This window comes from Cetorhinus maximus, chromosome 12, assembly GCF_964194155.1.
Source record: "Cetorhinus maximus chromosome 12, sCetMax3.hap1.1, whole genome shotgun sequence".
Classification (NCBI taxonomy): domain Eukaryota; kingdom Metazoa; phylum Chordata; class Chondrichthyes; order Lamniformes; family Cetorhinidae; genus Cetorhinus; species Cetorhinus maximus.
In genome coordinates, this window is record NC_135890.1 from 66,471,809 (window position 1) to 66,495,785 (window position 23,977).

A 23,977-nucleotide genomic window follows, 5' to 3' on the forward strand; every position below is an offset into this window, starting at 1 on the left:
AAAATACCTAGAAAAACTCAGCAGGTCTGACAGCATCTGTGGAGAGGGATACAGTTGACGTTTCGAGTCCGTATGACCCTTCATCAGAACTAAGACATATAGAAATGAGATGAAATATAAACTGGAAGGAGGGGGTGGGACAGGAGAGCTCGATAGGGGGCCAGTGATAGGCGGAGGCCAAGAAGAGACTGCCAAAGATGTCATAGACAAAAGTACAAAGGGGGGTTGATGGTGGTGATATTATCGAAAGGATGTGCTAATGGGGACATTAAGGGAAGCAAGCTAGTGGCAGATGGCCCTAGTGCGGGTGGGGTGGGGGGGGGGGGGGCGGGAAGGGATTGAAATGGGCTAACAGGTGGATGAAACAATAGATCGAAATAAATTTAAAAACAGGAAGGAAAAGGAAAAAATATATTGTAAAAAAAGTATAAGTTATTGGAAAAAGGGGGATCGGAAAGGGGGTGGGGATGGAGGAGAGAGTTCATGATCTGAAATTGTCGAACTCAATATTAAGTCCGGAAGACTGTAAAGTGCCTAGTCGGAAAATGAGGTGCTGCTCCTCCAGTTTGCGTTGAGCTTCACTGGAACATTGCAGCAGGCCAAGGACAGACACGCAGGCATGAGAGCAGGGTGGAGTGTTGAAATGGCAAGCGACAGGGAGGTCTGGGTCATGTTTGCGGACAGACCGAAGGTGTTCCGCAAAGCGGTCACCCAGTCTGCGTTTGGTCTCTCAAATGTAGAGGAGACCGCATTGGGAACAGCGAATGCAGTAGACTAAATTGAGGGAAGTGCAAGTGAAGTGTTGCTTCACTTGAAAGGAGTGTTTGGGCCCTTGGACGGTGAGGGCGGTGGGGGGGCAGAAAGTAAAGGGGCAGGTGTTACACCTTCTGCGATTGCATGGGAAGGTACCGTGGGAGGAGGTTTAGGTATAGGGCGTGATGGAGGAATGGATCAGGGTGTCCCGGAGGGAACGATCCCTGCGGAAAGCCACCGGGGTGGGGGGGGGGGGTGAAGGGAAGTGTGTTTGGTGGTGGCATCATGCTGGAGTTGGCAGAAATGGCGGAGGATGGTCCTTTGAATGCGGAGGCTGGTGGGGTGATAAGTGAGGACAAGGGGGACCCTATCATGCTTCTGGGAGGGAGAGGAAGGTGTGAGGGCGGATGCACGGGAGATGGGCCGGACATGGTTCAGGGCCCTGTCAACCACCGTGGGTGGAAAACCTTGGTTAAAGAAGAAGGAAGACATGTCAGAGGAACTGTTTTGGAAAGTGGCATCAGCAGAACAGATGCGACAGAGGCGAAGGAACTGAGAGAACAGGATGGAATCCTTACAGAAAGGGGGTGTCAGGAGCTGTAGTCGGGGTAGCTGTGGGAGTTGGTAGGCTTGTAATGAATATTGGTGGACAGTCTATCACCAGAAATTGAGACTGAGAGGTCAAGGAAGGGAAGGGAAGTGTCAGTGATGGACCACGTGAAAATGATGGAGGGGTGGAAATTGGAAGCAAAATTAATTAATTTTTCCAGATCCAGATGAGAGCACGAAGCAGCACCGAAGCAGTCACCGATGTACCGGAGAAAGAGTTGTGGGAGGGGGCCTGAGTAGGACTGGAACAAGGAATGTTCCACATACCCCATAAAGAGACAGGCATAACTGAGGCCCATGTGGGTACCATAGCCACACCTTTTATTTGGAGGAAGTGAGTCGAGTTTAAGGAGAAATTGTTCAGTATGAGAACAAGTTCAGCCAGACGGAAGAGAGTAGTGGTGGATGGGGATTGTTCGGGCCCCTGTTCGAGGAAGAAGCAGACAGCCTTCAGACCATCCCGGTGGGGGATGGAGGTGTAGAGGGATTGGACGTCCATGGTGAAGGGGAGGCGGTTGGGGCCAGGGAACTGGAAATTGTTGATATGATGTAGGGTGTCAGAGGAATCGCGAATGTAGGTGGGAAGAGACAGGACAAGGGGAGAGAGAATGGAGTCACGATAGAAAGAAATGAGTTCCGTGGGGCAGGAACAGGCTGACACGATCGGTCTGCCAGGACAGTCCTCTTTGTGGATTTTGGGTAGGAGGTAGAAGCGGGCTGTCTGAGGCTGGGAGACTATGAGGTTGGAAGCTGTGGAAGGAAGATCTCCAGAGAAGATGAGGTCAGTGACAGTCCTGGAAACAATGGCTTGATGTTCAGTGGTGGGGTCATGGTCCAGGGGGAGGTAGGAGGAAGTGTCTGCAAGTTGACGCTTAGCCTCTGCGAGGTAGAGGTCAGTGCGCCAGGCAACAACAGCACCACCCTTGTCAGCGGCCTTGATGACAAAGTCAGGGTTGGACCTGAGAGAACGGAATGCGGCAAGTTCAGAAAGAGACAGGTTAGAGTGGGTGAAAGGAGCAGAGAAATTGAGGCGACTGATGTCATGCCGGCAGTTCTCAATGAAAAGATCAAGAGCAGATAAAAATCCAGAGGGAGGGGTCCAGGTGGAGGGAGAATATTGGAGGCGGGTAAAAGGATCCGTTGAATGGGGAGAGGACTCCTGCCCAAAGAAGTGGGCACATGGACGAAGGCGGCGGAAGAAGAGTTCAGCATCGTGCCGAGACCGAAATTCATTGAGGTGAGGGCGTAAGGGTGTGTCAAAGCCAAAGTGGACAATGGGGGTCATGTGACATTCCGCCCCCCCCACCTCCCGCAGCTGGGAGAACCAGTTATACTGTCATGCGGAGCTGCAAAGCAGTCTGTCATTTTCCATCTATCAAGCAGCAGCTCAGGAAAGGGGTTCCATCCAGGTTTGAATGCCTGGCCCCAATCTATCCTGTTTCTACTAGAAAATTCTAAACTTCTATACCATTGACTACAAGACTAATTCATCTCTGCATGCCTATCCCATTGTGGAGGTCATGTCTACTGGAAAAGTGAATTATGCAGCATCAGTTTTCAACCTGCTGACCTCTGTGAAGGAATACCTCATTAGACTCCGATTCTGGACTCTGGACACATGTGAAACAATAATTCTTTATTGTGTGGTCTTCGCACTGTAAATGTTTTTCTCTATCTCTTGCTTATTGTATGAAAGCACAGGGGCTATGTAGTGACACCCCTCCCGCGTTTTGAGTGTATGCGAAAAAAACTAACCCTCTGAGTTCACCCTATCTCGAGTTTGCTCCGGGGTTATTTATAGAAATTGGATTACACCAAAACTGAGGGGTTGGGAAAAACACCACCGCTTATAAAAGGGGAAATCAAAATCAAAACACCTTTTTGCTTACAGATGGATAGAGAGGGGAGAAATCAGGGCTGTTTTAATTAAACCCTCTCCCGTCCACAACGAGCAGGAACCTTAACGTTACACAAATTATAAAACATATGGACACAAGACAAAAATGGCCATAAGATTAGACAAGAGATCTCTGCAAATGAAGATGGTGTGTAAATGCAGCAGTCACAGCAAAGGCTTTTTAGATCTATGTCAAAAGATCATTAAGGGCAGAATAGTGCAACTAAAGGACACTGCAGAGCAGATTCATACCGATTCTCAGGTCATGGCAAAGCTCCCAAATGATTATTCTGAATCAGTGTATACTTCTGTTGATGATGCTTTAGTTCCAGATGAGGGCTAGTCAGTACTACCTGTTCTTTTAACACTGTTCAGTAATGTAATTTTGGATAGACCAAGGAAACTCAATGCCCAGATAATATCTATAAATGCTGATTAAGGAGATGGGACAGGTACGCTGTGAGCCTCTGCCCACATCTTCAAATAGCTCAATAGAGTTAGGGATAGTTCCTTTCGACTAGAAGCTAGCTCATGTAATTCCTATTTTCAGAAAAAGGTTCAGATCAGAACCAGAGAACTACAGGCCTATCAGCCTGACATCCATTATTAGGAAGATCTTAGAAAAGATGAGATGCCTTTTATAATCACTGGGCCATTAGAAATTCCCAACACAGCATCTGAAAGGTAAGCCATGTCTAATAAACATGGCATTTTTTTTTATGAAGTCACTAGGGTAGAGGATGAGGGAATTTGTCTATCAAAGGCTTTCTGAGAGTTCAGAAAAGTTTCCTCATACTAGGTCACTTCACTAGATAGAATCGTGTGTTGTCAGTAAAAATTTGAAATGCTGGTTAGGAATTTACTCCAATTTCACAGTTAAAAAGTTATATTGTAGTTAACAGATGTGGCCCATCCTGAAGACATATTGGGCTGTAACTTCCGAGCTCTCCAGTGTCAGATGTGGAGGCACCCCAAAGATGCGCTGATGAACCCCTCTCATAGCTTCAAAGATAAAGGTTTGCAAGGTAATTGCCCAAAAGTTCAAACTTCCTCTGGGCAATCGCCCTGCTCTGGGAACCGTCTGAAAATGTAATTTAAATCGCAAACTTTGGATGGTTCCAGCTGTGTTACACAAATAGTCACTCAGAAAAATAAGAATTAAAACCACTTCTAACTTCTGTGTAACTATTGTAAAGACACAGACTGTCCAACCCCTAAACCTCCACAGGACACCCCCAACTCCACATACACCCCTGACTACCCCCACAACAGGGTGTTTCCCATCCTGCTTTGCAACTCCCCATGGGATTCCCCACAGCCTGACTCGATCTGTCCCCCCACCAATGCCTGAAACTGCTACCCAACCCCACAACCCTCCCCCCGCCATCCCGACCAGACCTCACCACCCTGACCTCCGACACCACCTCCCCATGCCATCTCAACCAAACCTCACCCCTCCGCGACATAGAACACCTCCCCACCCACTGTCCTGACCAGACCTTACCGCTCCCCCGATGCCTCTTCCCCCCGCCATCTCAACCAGGCTTTGCCACTCCCCGTCACCTTCCCCCCCACCCACAACACCAATCTCACCACCACCCCCTGCCCCCTAACACAAATCCCCTCCAACCTCCGGCAACCTCCACCCCCCCACCCCGCCCGCCCTTTTGACCTCCGGCACCACACCCTGCCACCTCAACTCCAGCATTTTGTGACAAGGAGTCCTGTAATTATAGCACTTTTTATGATCTGTAGTGAAATATTTTTCTTATTCATTCACGGGATGTGGGCATCGCTGGCTGGGCCAGCATTTATTGCCCATCCCTAGTTGCCCTTGAAAAGGTAGTGGCGAGCTGCCTTCTTGAACTGTGGCAGTCTATGTGGTATAGGTACACTCACAATGCTGTTAGGAAGGGGGTTCCAGGATCTAGGCCCAGTGACAGTGAAGGAACGGCGATATGTTTCCAAGTTAGGATGATGAGTGACTTAGAGGGGAACTTCCAGGTGGTGGTGTTCCCATGTCTGATGATCTTGTCCTTCTAGATGGTAGCGGTCATGGGTTTGGAAGGTGCTGTCTGAGGAGCCTTAATGAATTCCTGCAGTGCATCTTGTAGATGGTACACACTGCTGCTACTGTGCGTCAGTGGTGGAGGGAGTGAATGTTTGTGGGTGCAGTGCCAAACAAGCGGACTGCTTTGTCCTGGATGGTGTCAAGATTCTTGAGTGTTGTTGGAGCTGCACTCATCCAGGCAAGTGGAGAGTGTTCCATCACACTCCTGACTTGTGCCTTGTAGATGGTGGACAAGCTTTTGAGAGTCAGGAAGTGAGTTACTCACTGCACGATTCCTAGTCTCTGACCTGCTCTTGTAGCCACAGTATTTATATGGCGAGACCAGTTCAGTTTCTGGTCAATGGTAACCCCCAGGATGTTGATAGTGGGGGATTCAGTGATGGTAATGCCATTGAACATCAAGGGGCGATGGTTGGATTCTCTATTGTTGGAGATGGTCATTGTGAGGCGCGAATGTTACTTGCCACTTGTCAGCCCAAGCCTAGATTTTATCCAGGTCTTGCTGCATTTGGACATGGACTACAAATGCAAACGCTTCCAAGCCATTTCAAATGGATGGAATTATTAGTTTTCCCTTTGTTTACCTTCTATTACCATCAAGGCCAACGCATTTGTACCTATTCACCAAAGCGACCTCAGCATTTCAGCATTCACTGCAGTTAATGCATGTAGTACAGGGTGAAGTCCATGCCAGAACATGACCTTGGTGGATTATGTACAAACTATTTTCTAATGTCACTCCATTTTAACTCACCACCATCTTCCCAAGAGCAATCAGGGGTGGACAAGGCTGGCCTTGCCAGCGATGCCTACAAACATTCGTTCATGGGTTGTGAATAAAAGCTTTAAAATTAATGTGACCCCAGACGCCAGCAATAAAGCAGCATTGCAACATTCAGTATGCTATTGTTAAAGCTCTCACATTATAGATCAACATATGATCATAGATCATATAAATAGAAAAGTGTTTTTTAAGGTAATTGTAAATGTTATTTTATACACTCATGGAGGCTTTAGCCAAGCTCTCCTTATTCCATGGTGACAGAAGACTCAATGGAAGTCCTCTCTCTCCCAACCCATACAGATGCACTTCTTCCCATCCTGCCTCATCCCATATACGCACTTAGCAGTCCCTCTTCTCAAACCCAATCCTCTTCACTCATCCCCTCCCTCCCCCACTCATACCCTTCCTTCACCCCCTACCTAGACCCACTCACTCATCCCCTCTCCCTTCCCCAGCCCCTCCACCAAACCACACCTGGATTTCTCCACCTTGCCTGGACTTGGTTCCGCCTCACTGCCGCTGCCCCTGCTATCAGAGGGCGGCTGCGGCTCCTCCTCAGTGGCTCCTGTCACAATGAAATACATGCACTAGTCATAAGAAAGAGCAGCTGTTACTAATCTGGGAAAGGTTGGCGCATTATGTGAACCGGTTAAAAGAAAGACGCTCCAGATTCCTCCTTTACTCACTGAATGACCAACGCATTATAACATCCACTGCCGGGGAAGGGCATATCACTTCCCTTGGGACAGGAACCAAGGAGCACAGCCTCTTCTTTCAGTGGGTTGCTCCGGGGTCCAGAGTAGGCCAAGCCAGAGGTGCTGCAAAGAGGCGACTGTGACCAAGTGTGGGATATGGCAGAGGCTACAGCTGGCTGAAATCTCCTCCCCACATCCCTCCTCCCCAGGCTGGAGCCAGAACCTGAAGCCAAGTGGCAGGCTGCGGTTGGGTCAGAGCTGAGTCGCTCCATCAGTAATGGGGCCTTAGATGGTGGCAGATTAAAAAGAGAGGGGCTGAGTGACAGTTCCCCTGGGCCAGGCAGAGGTCGGAAAAAATTTTAAAAAGGCAACTTTCTGTGATGCAAAATTTGGAATTCTGCCAAACCATGGAAATTTCTCATCCCCGAATGGTACATGGATGTTTAGTTTAGATAAATGTAGTGTCATGTATGCTGTTAGGACCAACATAGTATACACTTACTTGAAGGAAACAATACTGAATGGGGTTGAGAGAGATGATCTTGGTGTCCTATACACTGAAGGTTCATGACCAATGTAGAGAAATCATAGCTAAAGCTAAAGATATGTGTTGTATTGATAGAATCATTCAGTAAAAGTCAAAAGACACCATTTTGACTCTACAGATTACTGATCAGACCATATCTCAAGTACAAAGTCCAGTTTTGGTCCCCCAACATGGTGGGTGATACTGTGGTCTCAAAGAAGGTCCAGAGGAAAGTTACGAGAATAATTCCAACTTAAAGAAACTCAGCTACTCAGACAGGCTCAAGGACCTCAGTCCATTTACTTTAGAGCTTTGTAGATTGATAGGTGACCAGACAGAGTTGCATACAGTAATGAAAGGGCTGTATAGTCTCCCTATTGATAGATTATTCCAGTTTAACAGATTGGGGAGGAGCAGGGTCATGAGTTTAAACTATGAAAGTAGGAACAGATGGGATGTTGGGGGACTCTTTTCCCAGAGAACAGAGTCTCTGGAACATAATGCCAGCTGGTGCTGACTCTCTGCCTTCGAGGGAGCGGGATCGGTTCCTGAATGGGGCAGAGATCATATCATATAGAAAGTCAGTGTTTTTACAGAGAACACTCGACCCACATGATATCCTGGACTGGCTTCAATTGGCTCAGCACGGAGGGGAATTTCCCCTGAGTATCTTTTCCCTTATGCCCTGCTTTTTTGCCTCTCCTAGGAGATTACACAGCTGTAAAGGTGGGTGAGAAGTCATGGGGTTGGGGTGCATACCAGCATGGTTGGTCTTTTCCTGCCCATCAATTTCCCTTGGCGCCTGTCTTCATCTTCCTGAGCCGACAGAATGGTTGTTATAGACTGTTCAAATGTGGGCAAGATTGTCTAGCCTAATCGCTTTTTAAAAATTAATTTTTGGAATGTGCTGCCATTACATACCAAGTTGCTGGTGAATGAACATTCTTCTTGAACTGCTGCACACCTTGTGATGATGGGGCTCCCACTGATGGCTTTAGGTGAAGTGTTCCTGGATTTTGACCTGATAGTGATGATGGATACCTTCATGTGGTGTCCATACAAGTACAGTTCAGTTGATCTTTTGGTAGAACCTAGGGTCTCCTGGTCCTCATAGCTCATAATGACACCAACTGCACATTCTTATTCTGTAATGTACATCATCCTGCCTGACATGGTTACTATATAATCATTTAAAATGTTATAATGTATTTAAATAATGTTATCAATCTGCACCTGAACACACTATGAATCAGTAGAATCATCCACTGTAGTTCTCCATACTTACAGGAAGATAAGCGATTGGGAATTCATACTTATAATCTTCAGCATGGAGTTTATAAACTAACTTCATCATTGGGCCACTGTTAAACACAAGAAAAAATGAGGAAATTGTCATTAATGTCAAACAGGCACTGAGATAGTGGAGAGTTAAAAAAAACTTGCATTAATATAACTGGGAGCTTGCTGTGCGCAATTGGCTGCAGTGTTTCCTGCATTACAACAGTGAACATTTCAAAAGTACTTAATTGGCTGTAAAACACTTTTGAGATGTGCAGTGGTAGTGAAGAGCGCTATATAAATGCACGTCTTTCTTTCTCCCAGTGCCCTTCACAACCACAGGACAATCCACAAGTCAATTAAGTATTTTTGAAATGTCACTGCTGCAAAGTAGGAAAGCAGCAGCCAATTTGTGCACAACAAGCTCCACAAACAGCAATGAGATAATGATCTTGTTGAACTGTGAATTGTGGCCAGAAGCCAAATATTTAATAGGGTTCAGGTCACAGAATCAAAAGATTCACATCCATGATATGGAGTTCTCCCAAAGATGATGTGTAAGGTCCCAGCATCTGTTCTTCAGTAAGTGCCAATATCTTGAGGACAGAAGGGGAGAAGATTGTTATAAAATTAGATTTCTTCCAATGTGTCAGTTGTTACTCAAGTGAATATTCCTGCCAAACAAATCTGCATAAAAATCTGCCATTTTGTCTCTGAACTTTTTGGATTCATTCCTTAAAGTGAAGCATACAGCATGACAAGTTTACAAAGACAGTTTGCATTATAAATGGGAATTTATAAACGAAATATACAAGTAAGGGTAGTGTGACTTAAAACCAGCTCTGAGTTACACTTACGCACTCTGGTCCACACTTGGTCTTCACTCACTATGGGGGAAATATTCAGCATCTGACTGAAGGGAGAAGGACGAGTGATCAATAATGGATCACCAAATTACCACCATACTAACACATTGTGGATACAAGGGAGGTTAATCAGGTCTACGATTAATTCTTTCCATACCCCAGTTCGAACACAATGTATTTGAAAGATGGGCTTGCCTCAGTGGTCAATTTATTGAGAATAAGCTACTCAGTAACTTGCTGTGACTGAGAAAACCAATCAGATCAGTCAGAACTGATCATCTCCTCTTCAGATGCTGAACAAACTGTGGGTTTCTTGTGGTTGCATGTGTTTAATGTGAAACAGTTTGCCAATTGCTATCTTCTGTTTTGACGATCTATGTTTCTGTCTTTAGTATTTCATTCTATCCCTTATGGATAATTTACAGCCTGCCTCTTCCTTGTTGCCTAAAGTCCCTGACCCCTGTCCCAACAGCTCACATAACTTCATGCGAGATGTTGCTTCTCCAATATAGAAGGATCTGGTCTATGATCCCTCTGGTTGCACATCGCCTGAAAGACTGGGAAAGGCCTCTCTTCCTCGCAGCAGCAGTTCAACACTGCCACGAGCAGGAAGAGAATAGGAACAATACAAAGTATTACTCAATGTTAAACTTTAACTTTTGATGGACACATGACAGAAGCAAACAGTAAACAGCATCTGAAAGCATAATTCATAAAGTTTTAACATGAAGTGTCAATATAACCACAATCTTGTGTAATACATCTTTCACTGATTTTCAAACTCAAAAATATTCTCACTGAAGATGAGAATTATGTACCCAACATAACATTAAAAAAAACTACGGTGCTTTCATATACACTTTCTCTCTCCACAGATGCTGCCAGAGCTTTTCCAGCATTTTCTTTTATTCTGATTTCCAGCCTCCACAGTATTGTGTTCTTGATTTTATAAACACTATATTTAATAAAATTATGCAGAGGCTACTGGAAGATTCAGTCTGAGTCATGTTGAGCACCATGGGGGACCCAGAGTGCAACAAGCTGTCTTAAAACCACCAAAAGAATGGTGGGTCATGAGGGGGAAAAGGAGATTTTTGAAGGTGGAGTGACTTAGATGGATGTTTTGATGACAAGTTGGTGAAGAAAGAGACCAGAAGTCAATCTTTACTCAGTTTTCAATTTATCCAAAGTGAAACATTACAAATGTTTAGCTTCTAACTCGACAACCCACCACCACCAGTGTCAATAAGTGTGTCTCTATATGTGTCCCCAAGTAATTATCTAATGAATGCCCTCCACCTGCATATCTTTAATTTATACAATTAACAGGCTGGAATGGGCAGAAGGGGAAATTAATGGTCAATCTCATTTTGCCCCAGTGAATCAAATCAATGTCCCCTGACATACACAGCCTCAGAATAAGGAACATGAAGCTGATTAACACACTGATCTTCAGCTAGTATTGTTTTCTACATTGCAACAGACCCTCCCTCCCTAACAGCACTATGGATGTAGCTACACACATGGACTGCAGCAGTTCAAGGCAGCAGCTCACCACCACCTTCTCAAGCTCAATCAGGTGTAGGTAATAAATGCTGGCCTGGCCAGTGATGCCCACATTCTGTGAAAGAATTTAAAATATCTACACTTCAAAAGCACTTAATTAGCTATAATGCACTTTGGCTTTGTGAAAGTCACTATTGAAATGCAAGCTTTTCCTTATTTAGTGGCTTTTATCTACGTGTTATCAGAAAAGCAAGTTAACACAGGCTATTATATCAAATACTCTTTCCACCTAGCTTGATCAAGCACTCCCAGGTCAGGTACAGCTGTATTGATAATGTGGTGGTCTCCCTATGCTGCTTGAGGCTCACCTTTAGAGAAACGATCTATTTATCACACTAGCCATGGTGCTTTTGATCAAGAACAACAATGTGTAGGTATTTCAGCATTGTATACTTGTATCCCCAAGGAGTTGAGGCCAGCCACATTTATTATTTCATAGCATTCTCACAGCCATTAAATAGAGACGTTCACTTCCTCAATCTGGGGGCTAAAGGGACATTGAGGAAGGAGGGATGATTTGACAAATCAAAGATAAGAGTTGAGCTCAAGCTGTGCAGAGATCACTAGCCTACAGTGCTGCTGCTTTAACCTCCTGGTGGTGCCAGGAATCAGGTCACACTAATCAAGAAGTTAGAGAAATAGGCAGCACACAAGGAAGGTTAACTGCTTTACTTTAGTTTGGGAGTTAGTCTCCAGCTCTATCCTACCCTATTGAGAAGAAAACGAGAAATGCCATACCTGGGATCCAAGAAATCAACCACAGCAGCGTATTCAGTTGGACTTGCTCGACCTTGCAAATACCGTATGTTCCAACCGGGAACACTTCCATCCTGGTTACCAAACACACTCTCCATCAGCCAGGGGAAAATCAAATGGAGCTCCTGGAAGCAAATGTAAAGCAGGTTCACAAAGCAGTTCAATAACAAAATGTTGCTAAAAAGGCTAAAGATATACTTTAAAATAAGGCTCCACCGATGGGGAAATGCATAAGAACATCACGGATAGGAGCAGGAGGCGGCCATTTGACCCGTCGAACCTACACTGCCATTCAACAGGATCAGGGTTGATCTTCTAAGTCAACTCCACCTACCCGCACTATCCTCATATCGTTAATACCCAAAAATCTATCCCTCTCTGTCTTGAATATGCTCAAAAGCTGAGCATCCACAGCTCTCTGGGTTGAAGAATTCCAAGGATTCACAACACATTGAGTGAAGAAATTTATCCTCATCTGCTTTAAATGGTTGACACTCATTGCGAGTCCATCCATCCAGTGTGTGGGCTTGATCATTCTCCATCCTTACCATTAGTTCTCAGCAAGTTCAGCAAAGAGGGTACTACAACAGACCACAGCTGCCAGAAGGGAAATGTGCTTATGGCCTGGTGGGGGCAGGGTTAGTGAAAGTGTGGATCAGGTCCAACTATTTCCCTGTGGTGGAATAGGCTCGTCATTAAAAGCTAAAGTGTGGTGAAACTAGTGGAAAAGTCATTGACAGTTGGCACTAAAGAGAAACAAAGTTAACACAGTGGCTTCATACCTTGGGAGAATAATCTTCTATCACTTTGGACAATTCATAGCATCTTTGAAATTGAGGTTTGTTCGCACCATCTGCTTTAAGAAGAGCCTGTAAAAAGACAATACTTTTATTCCTTCACTTTCTGTTTTAGAAAAGGGTCTTAACCCTGAATATAACCAGAAACTGGAGTGTAAAAAGCCCAGTGCGAGAGAAATTCAGTAGTGAGATGTTTCAAAGGAGCCAAAGAGCATAAGAGAAATTAATTCCGGAAAATTACAACACAATGAAACGAAAAGCTTTGGGTACAAGTAGCGAGAAATCAGATGTTATAGACTAGAACCACAGAATGGTCATAGTATACAAGGAGGCCATTCAGCTCACTGAGTCCATGCTGGCTCTCTGAAAGAGCAATACAGCCACTCCCCTTCCTTTCTCTGGAACAAGTTTTATTTTTCTAGACCTGTCTCATTACTACCAGCATTTGCCTTGCACCACCATTGCTTGTGTGATGTGGATCACTCCTGGCCCTCCCTCCACTCTATAACAGTATTTCCCTTTTGCTCTTTACCTGCCACCCTCCGAACTACATTATCCTGGCTCTTCACTGTGTTTAAAAGCAGCTGATTTCCAACATTTTCGAATTCTGATCATTGTCCTGACGTTAACTCTGTGCCTCTCTCCACAGATACTACCAGACCTCAGAGTCACAGAGTTATACAGCACAGAAACAGGCCCTTCGGCTCATCGTGTCCATGCTGGCCATCAAGCACCTATCTATTCTAATCCCATTTTCCAGCACTTGGCCAGTATCCCTGTATGCTATGGCATTTCAAGTGCTCATCCAAATGCTTCTCAAATGTTGTGAGGGTTCCTGCCTCTACCACCCCCTCAGGCAGTGTGTTCCAGATTCCAACCACCCTCTGGGTGAAATTTTTTTTTCTCAAATCCCCTCTAAGCCTCCTGCCCCTTACCTTAAATCTATGACCCCTGGTTATTGACACCTCTGCTCAGGGGAAAAGTTTCTTCCAATCTACCCTATACATGCCTCTCAATTTTGTATACCTCTATCAAGTTCTCCCCTCAGCCTTCTCTGCTCCAAGGAAAACAATCCTAGCCTATCCAGTCTCTCTTCATAGCTGAAACACTCCAGCCAGGCAATATCCTGGTGAATCTCCTCTGGACCCTCTCCAGTGAAATCACATCCCTCCTATAGTGCGGCGACTGGAATTGTAAACAGTACTCCAGGTGTGGCTTAACTAGCGTTTTATACAGCTCCAACATAACTTCCCTGCTCTTATATTCTATGCCTCGGCTAATAAAGGCAAGTATCCCATATGCCTTCTTAAACACCTTATTTACTTGTGCTGCTGCCTTCAGGGATCTATGAATGTGTACACCAAGGTCTCTCTGATCCTCTGTACTTCCTAGGGTCCTACCATTCATTGTGTATTCCCTTGCCGTGTTAGTCCTCCCAAAATGCATCACCTCACACTTCTCAGGATTAAATTCCATTTGCCACTGCTCTGCCCATTTTACCAGCCCATCTATATTTTCTGTAATCTAAGGCTTTCCTCCTCACTATTTGCAACACCACCAATTTTTGAGTCATCTGCAAACTTACTGATCATACCTCCTATATTCACATCTAAATCATTAATGCACACAACAAACAGCAAGGGTCCCAGCACTGATCTCTGCAGTACACCACACATCACAAGCTTCCAATCGCAAAAACAACCTTTGACCATCACCCTCTGCCTCCTGCCACTAAGCCAATTTGGGATCCAATTTGCCAAATTGCCCTGGATTCCATGGGCTCTTACCTTCTTGACCAATCTCCCTTACGGGACCTTGTCAAAAGCCTTACTGAAGTCCATGTGGACTACATCAACTACACTATCCTCATCTATACAACTATTCACCTCCTCAAAAAATTCAATCAAATTTGTTAGACATGATCTCCCCCTGACAAAGATATGCTGACTATCTATCCCTGCCTCTCCAAATGGAGATTAATCCTGTCCCTCAGAATTTTTTCCCAATAGTTTCCCTACCAGTTTAGTATTTGTTTTTAATTTCAGATTTCCAGTATCCTCAGTGTTTTAACATTGAATTCAGTTGACACGGATATAAATAGTTTACAATCTGTTTGAGGGCGGAGGATTTAAACAAGGGCTCAGTGAGCAGACTAGCACACTCACCAGCAGGTAGCTGGGCTGCTGCATGGGCAGGGCCGCCATGGTCTCCCCACAGGGCCGGGCGCGCTGTAACAAGCGGCCACACAGCTTCCCCTGCACCGCCTGCCAGAGCCCAGTGCCGCTCGCCAGCTTCAATCCGCCGCGCCAACTTCCGTCATCAAACTGCGACATCAACAACATCACATGACACAGACTGAGAATCCGGATTGGAGGAAAGGGAGAATGTGGACGAACTGACGGTTGAAGGGGAGAGGTGGGGGGGGGGGGGGGGGTGGGGGGGGGAAAGATATGAGGGAGAGATTGTGATTGGTGAAGAGGGGAATGGTTATCAAAAGAGTTGCTGATTGGGGGAGAGGGTAAGAGCCGAGGGAGAGGCGAGCGTGGCGATAGAGAACTGCTGATTGGACCACACTGGGGTTGAGCCAGCTGCTGATTGGATGGGCCTTGGCCGGAGCCGGCTGCTGATTGGATCAGACCCGTTTAGCGAGCGCTGCCGATTGGTTGAAGCTGGGTTGGGGAGAGTTGCTGATTGGGTGGATAAAGCGCGGGCTCGAGCGGCTCGGGGAGAAGGGGAATGAGGTAATGGCGGTGATTTGGCACTGTAGTGAAAAGCCAGGCAGTGCTAATGAGGGAGTTCGTCTCAGCACCCTGAGCAAGTTGGCAGTGTGGTAACTACAGGCCAGGAGCAGAGTGGGGATAAGAATTGGGTGAGAGTGAGATTGGGGTGGTTGGTGTAGTCAAGCATTATGCCGAGAGTCCAAGGTGGAGAAGGACCATCTCAGAACAACAGGGCTGAGGTATAAATTGTTTACTCCAAGTGTAATGAGGTGACTTTATACAGTAAATAACTATAGGTGCTTCCTGCCAGTGTAGTAAAAATTGCCAGATGAAATGCAGCGTCCCTCCAAAGAGCTGGTAATTCAGCAACTGCCCTGTGCAGTGATAGGGAGGAGATAGAGGGGTTTGTATCATAAGCAGTTAGTGTAAATGACAAACGTATGAAAACCTAGAAGGGAAATGCCCACCTTGAACATACAAAATTCATGGCGTGTTGCAGGGGTGCCTGAGTATATCCCCATGAAAGAAAATTTAATTTTGTTAAAAAATAAGTAACCTTGTAATAAGCATTTTATATTTTAAAGTTGATTGATTTTGTTTTTAATTTGAAGGAGGAAAATACAGATCTTGGATTTTTTTAACTGGCCAACCACACCATCACTTGAGGTCCCTCAGTAGTTTATGACACCTAAGCCCTCATCTCAGTTCACAAAGGCAGTCCACCTTTTCAAAGTGATTCCTTCAAATCTAGTTCAAGCTGATAATCATCTTTCTATTCCTACACCTCCCCCCCCCCCCCCCCCCCCACAAACCCCTTTAAACCAGTTGCTCTTCACCTATCTGCACCCTATCCAAGCTGGGATCTATCTTTCTTCAGCAAAACTGCAGTTTGTCCAACCCAGTTCAGGTTGGCAACCTTCCCAATGCAGGCTGTTGTTCACCTCTATTTGCTTTATTCTTCCCTACCTCCCTTCCTACTCCCATCCTGGTACTGTTTTCTTCTCCAATCGAGCTTGGCAGTTTTCCCAATCCATGCCCTCAGTTTTGCTCACTTGTACACTGATGGCTTTGTTCAGGTCAGATGGAAGTGGAATTTCTATCAACAATGGGTGATCCTGGAAATATCCCTGCGAGGGTAAGTTATGATGGAAAGGTGTTGGAACAGCTGTTGATTTTTGGCTCTTTAGGTTTGTGTTCATTCATTGGTGTTTATTAATTCCAAGTTACTTGGCATGTTTGACAATGTGTTTAGTAATTAGACAAAACATCATCATTATCTAGGGATTCCATGGAGTGAGGACAAGAATCTGTCTCTTATCAGTATTGTTTGTGCACACTGGAAGATTTTGCTTTTGTTGCTGCACTGTTTGAAGATCTACCAATAATATTGGCTCAACAGGATTTGTATTTCATTAATAAAGACCACAAATAGAAACAGCTAGTACCTTGCTTCCATGGGCAACAGGAGGATCAGGTCCTGTGTTAGATTCATTTTGTTGATTGACATAGCAGTAGAATTTCCATCTATGCCTTACTGTGTCCCACTCGAAGATTGAAAATGTTTTGAGCATTCTGAAAGGATGACCATGGTGAAGAACATGCATTTCATGATATGAGTCGATCATATCTAGGAAATCTTAATTGTTTTGAGATGTCTTGCAGGAACACGCTCTCAGTTCAGGGTGGGCTCCCATAGGTACTATGGAATCAATGAAGGTGCTTTAGCTGACTGAACAACTGGAGAGATCAAATGCAACCTCCAATCACAAGACCTAGTGACCTCTGTGCTCTTTTCATTCAGGTGCACTAGCAAATGAACCAGGTTCAAATGGATCTTTTGGCCAAATTTGGATTTGGAGCCTACAGTTCCACACTTGACTACAATCCAAACACCAGAAATGCTTCGCCTCGCACTTTGAGTGGGTCTGAAAAGGTGGTTAAATTCTCAGGAAGATTTTGATCAAGTGTTTGTTGGCATTCGCTTCCATCTAATTTAAGTGTTTATAAAGGCACAACAGCACCTTGAACGTTATTAGCTCACTACACTTCTCATTTGCATTGTGGCAATCACTGAACACAACATTTTTCAGGCTCCTTACGCTGTGAATTGGAGAAGCAACTTTGACGAAAGCTGAGGACCAGCATGCCTGCAGCTGTGGGGTTAAGGAATATTTTAACAGGTCTCCAATAAATCACTGCATGTTCAGCATAAGAAATGCAAGTTGCTGTACAATATCAGTGTGACGGATCAGCATGTCTGACCTGTGACCATTTCTTTATTCTTTGTCTGACTTGGGATAGTTAATCAGTTCTCTGCTAGTAGGCACATTCATCTTTGCTTTCAAGTGTCTGAAGCAAGGCTTAGATTTCTCTCTGTTCTGACTTAGAACTGACAACAGAATCCTTGGGAGATGGATGTTTATGGAGGAACTGAGTTGAACAAACAGGGTTTTGAATAACAATGGGGTAGTGTGTTTGCAGCCTTGGACTCTAGTCCAATCCCACAGAGCACGCACACTTATTGATTCACAAGTTGTATCTCTTGTCTCATTCTTACCATTGGGAGCTTCCCCGAAATAGTAATTGTTTAATTGTACTCATAGCTGATTTTGTTTCTTAAGGATTCCTGAGGATGTCGTCAAACTCAAGTCTGGACACAGCTATGCCATCAATCTCACTCTTCCTCTGAAGTTTCAATATGTGCTCTATGCTTTCCTGAAGGCCTTGTGTTATGTTTTTGTTGCAACAACCCTAACAGTAATATATGCCAAGAGGTTTAAATGGAAACATCCTCTTATGTGATTACTCAAAATTGTGGATTTTTTAAAACTTATCACTGAACTGAAACTTTCCTTTCTCATTGTCAGTTGTCTGCTGTGTTGTGGACAGAGGTAGCAATAGTCTCTCTTCCCATTCACATTGGGCCCAAAAGCCACCTAAATTTTCGAATAAATAGCTAATGTTACGGGCTGCTCTTTCCACAATCTCACTATTGCTGTATGTGCGTTTGGATGAGAACTAACAATAAGCTCAGTACAGCACTTTCATGGTTTCCTCCATGGTAATGGCAATAAGATGGCAGCAATGACAAAGGTTTTGAGATTTGAATCTCCACTGAAATTCAAAAACACTTCATTTCCAACTCAGTTTCTTCCCCAAGATAACAGACTGTGGCGAATGTTGCATGTGCAGTCAGCTTTCTTTGATTATTGTTCTTGTCTTGAAGCATTATTTTGATGTCAGCCATAATCTGAGATGTCTGGCTCTAAATATGAGGAGACCAAGCTGGTTATAAACTTCAACACGCTGTCCTTAATTTCAATTATTGATTGATCTCTAATTTGAGTTCGAGAAATTTCATCAATGAATCTGCCAGAGCTAAGACCAGATATCTGAAATTGCAAAGGATCTCATTGTATAGTTTTCTTGCAGCATAGTGATCATTAGGGCCCTCTGAGCTGCAAATCTGTTGCTGGAGATGATTAACTAATGTGTCTATCTGTAGTTTCAGTCTGTAACTCCTCTCCAGGGCATCACCCAGTGTACAGTAGAGAAGCTGTAATGGAAAAATGATTTTGATTGTTTCTTGTACAGAACCCAGGTTCTGGAATTAACTTGAGCAGATTTTCCTCACTTTGTCCAAAGATTGGTAATGTAGCCTAGAACTTGCACGCAGTTTGGATGACTTTTTTTTTTACATATTGAACAGCAAATGATAGGCACTGTGGTCTGGTGAAGAAAGACTCCTTGGTCATTGTCAGGTCTGAGACCTTCTTCACATATTCCAGAAAGACAAGGAGACTCTTGCTGAAACCAGTGTTGAAGGCAAGTTTATTGTTGTCCTGCTACATTCATTTCAGAACCGAAATCCTGTTCCCTAAGGCAGGTATATTTTTTGCAATGCAATTTTCATGTAGGTCTTCATGTAAACCTGTGAAAGGCCCCCTTGATTGTAAGCTGGACAACTTCATGAATAGAGCTGAAGCTTGTGGCAAACCACGAGGTTAGGTTAAACATATCTCCCAGGTTTTTCAGCGCATGTTCCTGTTAACTTAATAATCTACAGCCAACCCAAAGAAATTTCGAAACCAGCTTGGGTTAATTTGATTAGCAGTTTCCTTAAAAATTGTTGCATGCTCTGCAATGCATGTTATCCTGCCAGAAGCAGATATTATGATGGAGCAGATAGTTAGGGCAGGTGGTTAGCACTAGTTCTGGATCATCACTTCTCATTTCATCTGTAGTGTTTGATATTCTCTGTTCACAGCTTTTGTCTTCAGGTGCAGTCACACAAGAATGATTTCACTTAATCAAACATTTTAGCAATGTTTCCACCACGAGATTCACATTGAAGTTTAAAGCACGGAAGGAGGCCATTTGGTCCATTCTGTCCACACTGGTCAAAAAGTAGCCATGTAGCCTCATCCTCACTTTCTAGCTCTTGGCCCATAGGTTATAGCACTTCAAATGCAAATTCAAATACTTTTTAAACCTTGAGGGTTTCTGCCCCTACCACCTTTTCAGGTAGTGAGTTCGAGACCCCAACCACTAGGGTGGAAAAAAACTTCCCTTAAAAAGCTCGCCAAACATCCTACCTCTTACGCTAAATCTATGCCCCTAGTTATGGACCAGGGATGAGAGTGGCTGAAAACCAAAAAGACTGAAAATTTTTTGTGACAACGAATCATGTGATTATAGCATTGTTAATAATATGGAATGAATGCAAATGCTTCCAGACCCCTTCAAGTAGATAGAAACTTTGTTTACCTTCGGTTATCAAGACTGAACCAATGGATTTGCATAAAATCACCAAAGTGACCTCAGCATTTCAACATTTAACATATTTAGTACATCATTTAATTATGAAGGATGAAGTAATTTAGCATCAGAACAAGACCATAAACTCTTAAATCTATGTTTGTTCATTGTCACTGTGGCCTTAGTGGGGCTGTTGGCATCATTTTGCTTCTTCTCTGGCTTCCTTCAAGCCTCCTTCACTCCAGACCTCAATATTATTCACCATTTAAGTTTTCTTTCTCTTCTGTTTTTACCCTTAATTTCTCCCTCAGTTGTTGCCAGGACAAGGTTGTTGGATCTTAGTTTCCAATGTCCGTATTTGGTTACCTTTCTCCCTCTAACTGGACTTAGCAGCCCTTTTGATTCCTGGACTTCTACTCTTGATCTGACTCACTAATTTTTCTTTCTGTCTATCCAGGTAATTCTGAGCATCCCATGCCATATGCCCATTTCCCCCTCTCAACTCTTGCATCAATGGAATGCAGCACTCCACACTAGTCACTGTACCAGGTTACTTTTAGCTCCATGCTGATGCTTTTGGCTTTCCAGATGCTACTCAAGTCACTGGTAACGCCTCTTGCCATAGCTCATCTAACCTGGATTTCATTCTTGGATGTAACTTTGGTGTTTATCTTTGGGACTATCTTGGTGCTTCCAATCTTTACTTTTCTATTGCCATTTAGAGCTAGAGTGTTGGTCTCTGCCTCATTTATGTTCAATCCAAAAGATTCTGTGACTTTTGAATGGCCTGCCAGAGTTTCCAGCTTTCCTTTGATCTGTCTGAGTGTGGTGTCGTCTACATACCTGAGGTTCTATATGTTACAATCTCCTATGATGCAGTCACATCTCCCTGATAACTCTTCCTGCACCATTCTCATTATTTTCTCCCTCACAGCATTAAACAGCCTGAGTGACAGGAAACACCCCTGCCTGACTCCCTTCTCAAACTGGAATTGATCAGAATGCTCACCACCAACTCTGACTCCTGAAACATTTCTATATAGCTCTCTTATCCACACAAAACACAAAATATTTGGATAGACCAAAGCCTTGAAGTGTCTTCCATAGAGCATAATGCTTGTCAGTGTTGAAAGCTTTGGCATAGTCAATAAACACGAGCCAAAGTTGACCTGCTTATTTTCACATTTCTCCATGAGAATTCCGAGCAAAAGCTGAATGTCAGTTGTATCCTTTCCAAGGATGAAGGCAAGCTGCTCCTCTGCCACTTCTCTGTTCACGCAGGGCTGACTCCCTTTGAAGAACCACCAAAAAAGATCATCAGACATTTTCTGCAGTAATTTTCCCATCTCAGCCTAATCTTGCCCTTATCCTATAACAAGTGTCTGTTTTCATCCTTGAAACCTATTCCTGGGTTTACATATTTTTTTCCAGCTATGACCTTGACTAGTGGAGATACTTTCTTAGTGTTACCATTCTTGGAAAACTTCCTCTGATCCCTCAGCCTTTCACTCAGCGAATTGCTTTTGGCTTTTATACCGGTTTTTCTTCACATCACACAATTTGAGGTATTCTCTGTTCTGTACACATCTGTGCTAAAGTTTTCCAACAATTTGAATTGACTGGTTAGGTTTTCCCTTTAGCTGATTAATGCAGAACTGTAACTTGGACCTTCCTAGCTTTCTTAGTAACAACCATGACTGCTTTAGCAGAGTGTTTTGTGGCCAGTTTCTGATGTGTGATTCTTAGTCTTTTCCTCTGTTCCTCTTTTTCTTTTCTCCCCTGATGTTTGTCCTCCGCATTCTTCTTATGGACCTCTTGCATACAGTTCACCAGCTTGCCGCAGACAGGATCACGAGTCTTGTGTGTTTTTGCGAAGTACTCCAGACTTAATTGATCCTCTGCTCTGAGTGCATATTTCAGAGTTTCGATGGCAGTGTATGTGCTAACATTCATCTGGGTAAACCCAGAGTCAAAGTTGTTAGCCATGGTGTTGAATAATGGTCCATGGAAATAGCTCATTAAAGCAAGTACAAGTTTGCAGAGACTGTTGTACTTCATTCTACCATAAGCCTAACCTGTTTTCTATGGGGACAACTGTTTATCTGTATGGAATTGTCTGACCTCTAGATTGAAGCTCTGAAGTTCTCCCTCAATGAATACATTAATGATTAGAGTTGGCATGGATTTCATACACCTCATACTGACACTGTCTGACAGCAAGAGGGTCCAGTGTGGACACACGCTTCTGTAGTTTGTTACCAATGGGAAGCTTCTTCAGGATATTTGCAGCAGTGTCTGAATGCACGGTTTGCCTCTTGCTGAAACTTGTTGATGACTGGATCAGATCTTGATCCTGCAACTATATTCTTTGCAGGCAACTTCCTCCAATTTCTAACATTCTTTTCCAATATCTTAAATTCTATAGCCGCTGTACAATTATTTCTCTGCTCTGCAATCTCAATGACTTTTAAGTTTGAAACAAAAGCAAAAAATGCTGGAAAAACTCAGCAGGTCTGACAGCATCTGTGGAGAGAAAGACAGAGTTAACGTTTCGAGTCCGTATGACTTCTTCAGAGCTAAAGGGAAGTAGAAATGTGGTGAAATATAAGCTGTTTAACGGGGGTGGAACAGGTAAAGCTGGATAGAAGGCCAGTGATAGGTGGAGGCAAAGGAGAGATTGCAAAAGATGTCATAAACAAAAGGTTGTTAATAGTGGTGGTATTAGCTAAAGGAGGTGCTAATGGGGACAGTAAGAGTGGAAAGCAGAATGTGATAATGGCCGGACCAGGGTAAGCACTCTGAAAAGTGACAGATGGCCCTAGTGGGGATGTGGTGGGGTGGGGTGGGGGGAGGGGACAGTGGTGGGATAAAAGATAAAAAGTAGGCTAAAAACTTGGGACAAAACAATGAATAAAAATGGAAATAAATTTTTAAAATAACAAAGAAACTAAGTGGGGGGGAAAGAAATGAATATAGAAAAAAGGGGTGGGGATGGAGGGGAGAGTTCATGGCTTGAAGTTGTTAACTCCATGTTAAGTCCAGAAGACTCTAAAGTACCTAATCGGAAGATGAGGTGCTATTCCTCCAGTTTGTGTTGAGCTTCACTGGAACATTGCAGCAGGCCAAGGACGGACATGTGGGCATGAGAGCAGGATGGTGTGTTGAAATGGCAAGTAACAGGAAAGTCTGGGACATGCTTGTGGACAGACTGAAGGTGTTCCGCAAAGCGATCACCCAGTCTGCGTTTGGTCTCTGCATTGGGAGCAACGAATTGAGGGATTGAAAGGAGTGTTTGGGCCTTTGGATGGTGAGGAGCAGGGAAGTAAAGGGGCAGGTGTTGCACTTTCTGTGATTGCATGGGATGGTGCTGTTGGAGGGAGTTGAGGTGTTGGGGGTGATGGAGGAGTGGATCAGGATGTCCTGGAGGGAACGGTCCCTACGAAATGCTGACCGGAGGGATGAAGGGAAGATGTATTTGGTGGTGGCATCATGCTGGAGTTGGCGGAAATGGTGGAGGATGATCCTTTGAATGCGGAGGCTGGTGGGATGAAAAATGAGAAGAAGAGGGACCCTATCATGGTTCTGGGAGGGAGAGGAAGGCGTGAGGGCAGAAGCTTTGACTTTAAGTTTGAACTGGGCGGTGTATCTGCCATTTCTCCTTGATATCATGTTGCTGTATTAGAGGGCGGGATAGGTGGGAATGCAGCGTACACCAGTGAGGTGGTAACTTCAACATCATGTGTTGATGTGCACAGAAATGAGGACCTGAACAGCTTCCTTCGATGTTGTGCTATTCTATGATTCCATCAATGAGTAGGTTTGCACCAAGGCAAGTTTGACTTCAGCAGCGGGCGGGTGGTAACTACAAAGAGTTTTGATGGTTTGGCTAAAAGTTCGGGGT

At 44.3% G+C, this 23,977-nt stretch overlaps 1 protein-coding gene across 3 annotated transcripts in view; it reads right to left on the reverse strand.

The window, feature by feature from the left end:
- smpd4 (sphingomyelin phosphodiesterase 4) overlaps positions 1-14,925 on the reverse strand; it is a 72,247-nt gene extending 57,322 nt beyond the window's left edge. For 2 of the 3 annotated variants that reach the window (XM_078553781.1, XM_078553780.1), the window contains exons 1-4: positions 14,764-14,925; positions 12,584-12,670; positions 11,784-11,926; positions 8,621-8,696 (exon numbers count right to left, since the gene is read on the reverse strand). In XM_078553781.1, the coding sequence (XP_078409907.1) occupies positions 8,621-8,696; positions 11,784-11,926; positions 12,584-12,670; positions 14,764-14,802 (345 nt within the window). In that variant the 5' untranslated portion in view covers positions 14,803-14,925. The other variant, XM_078553782.1, reaches the window with a different exon arrangement.
- Positions 14,926-23,977: the final 9,052 nt, after the last annotated feature.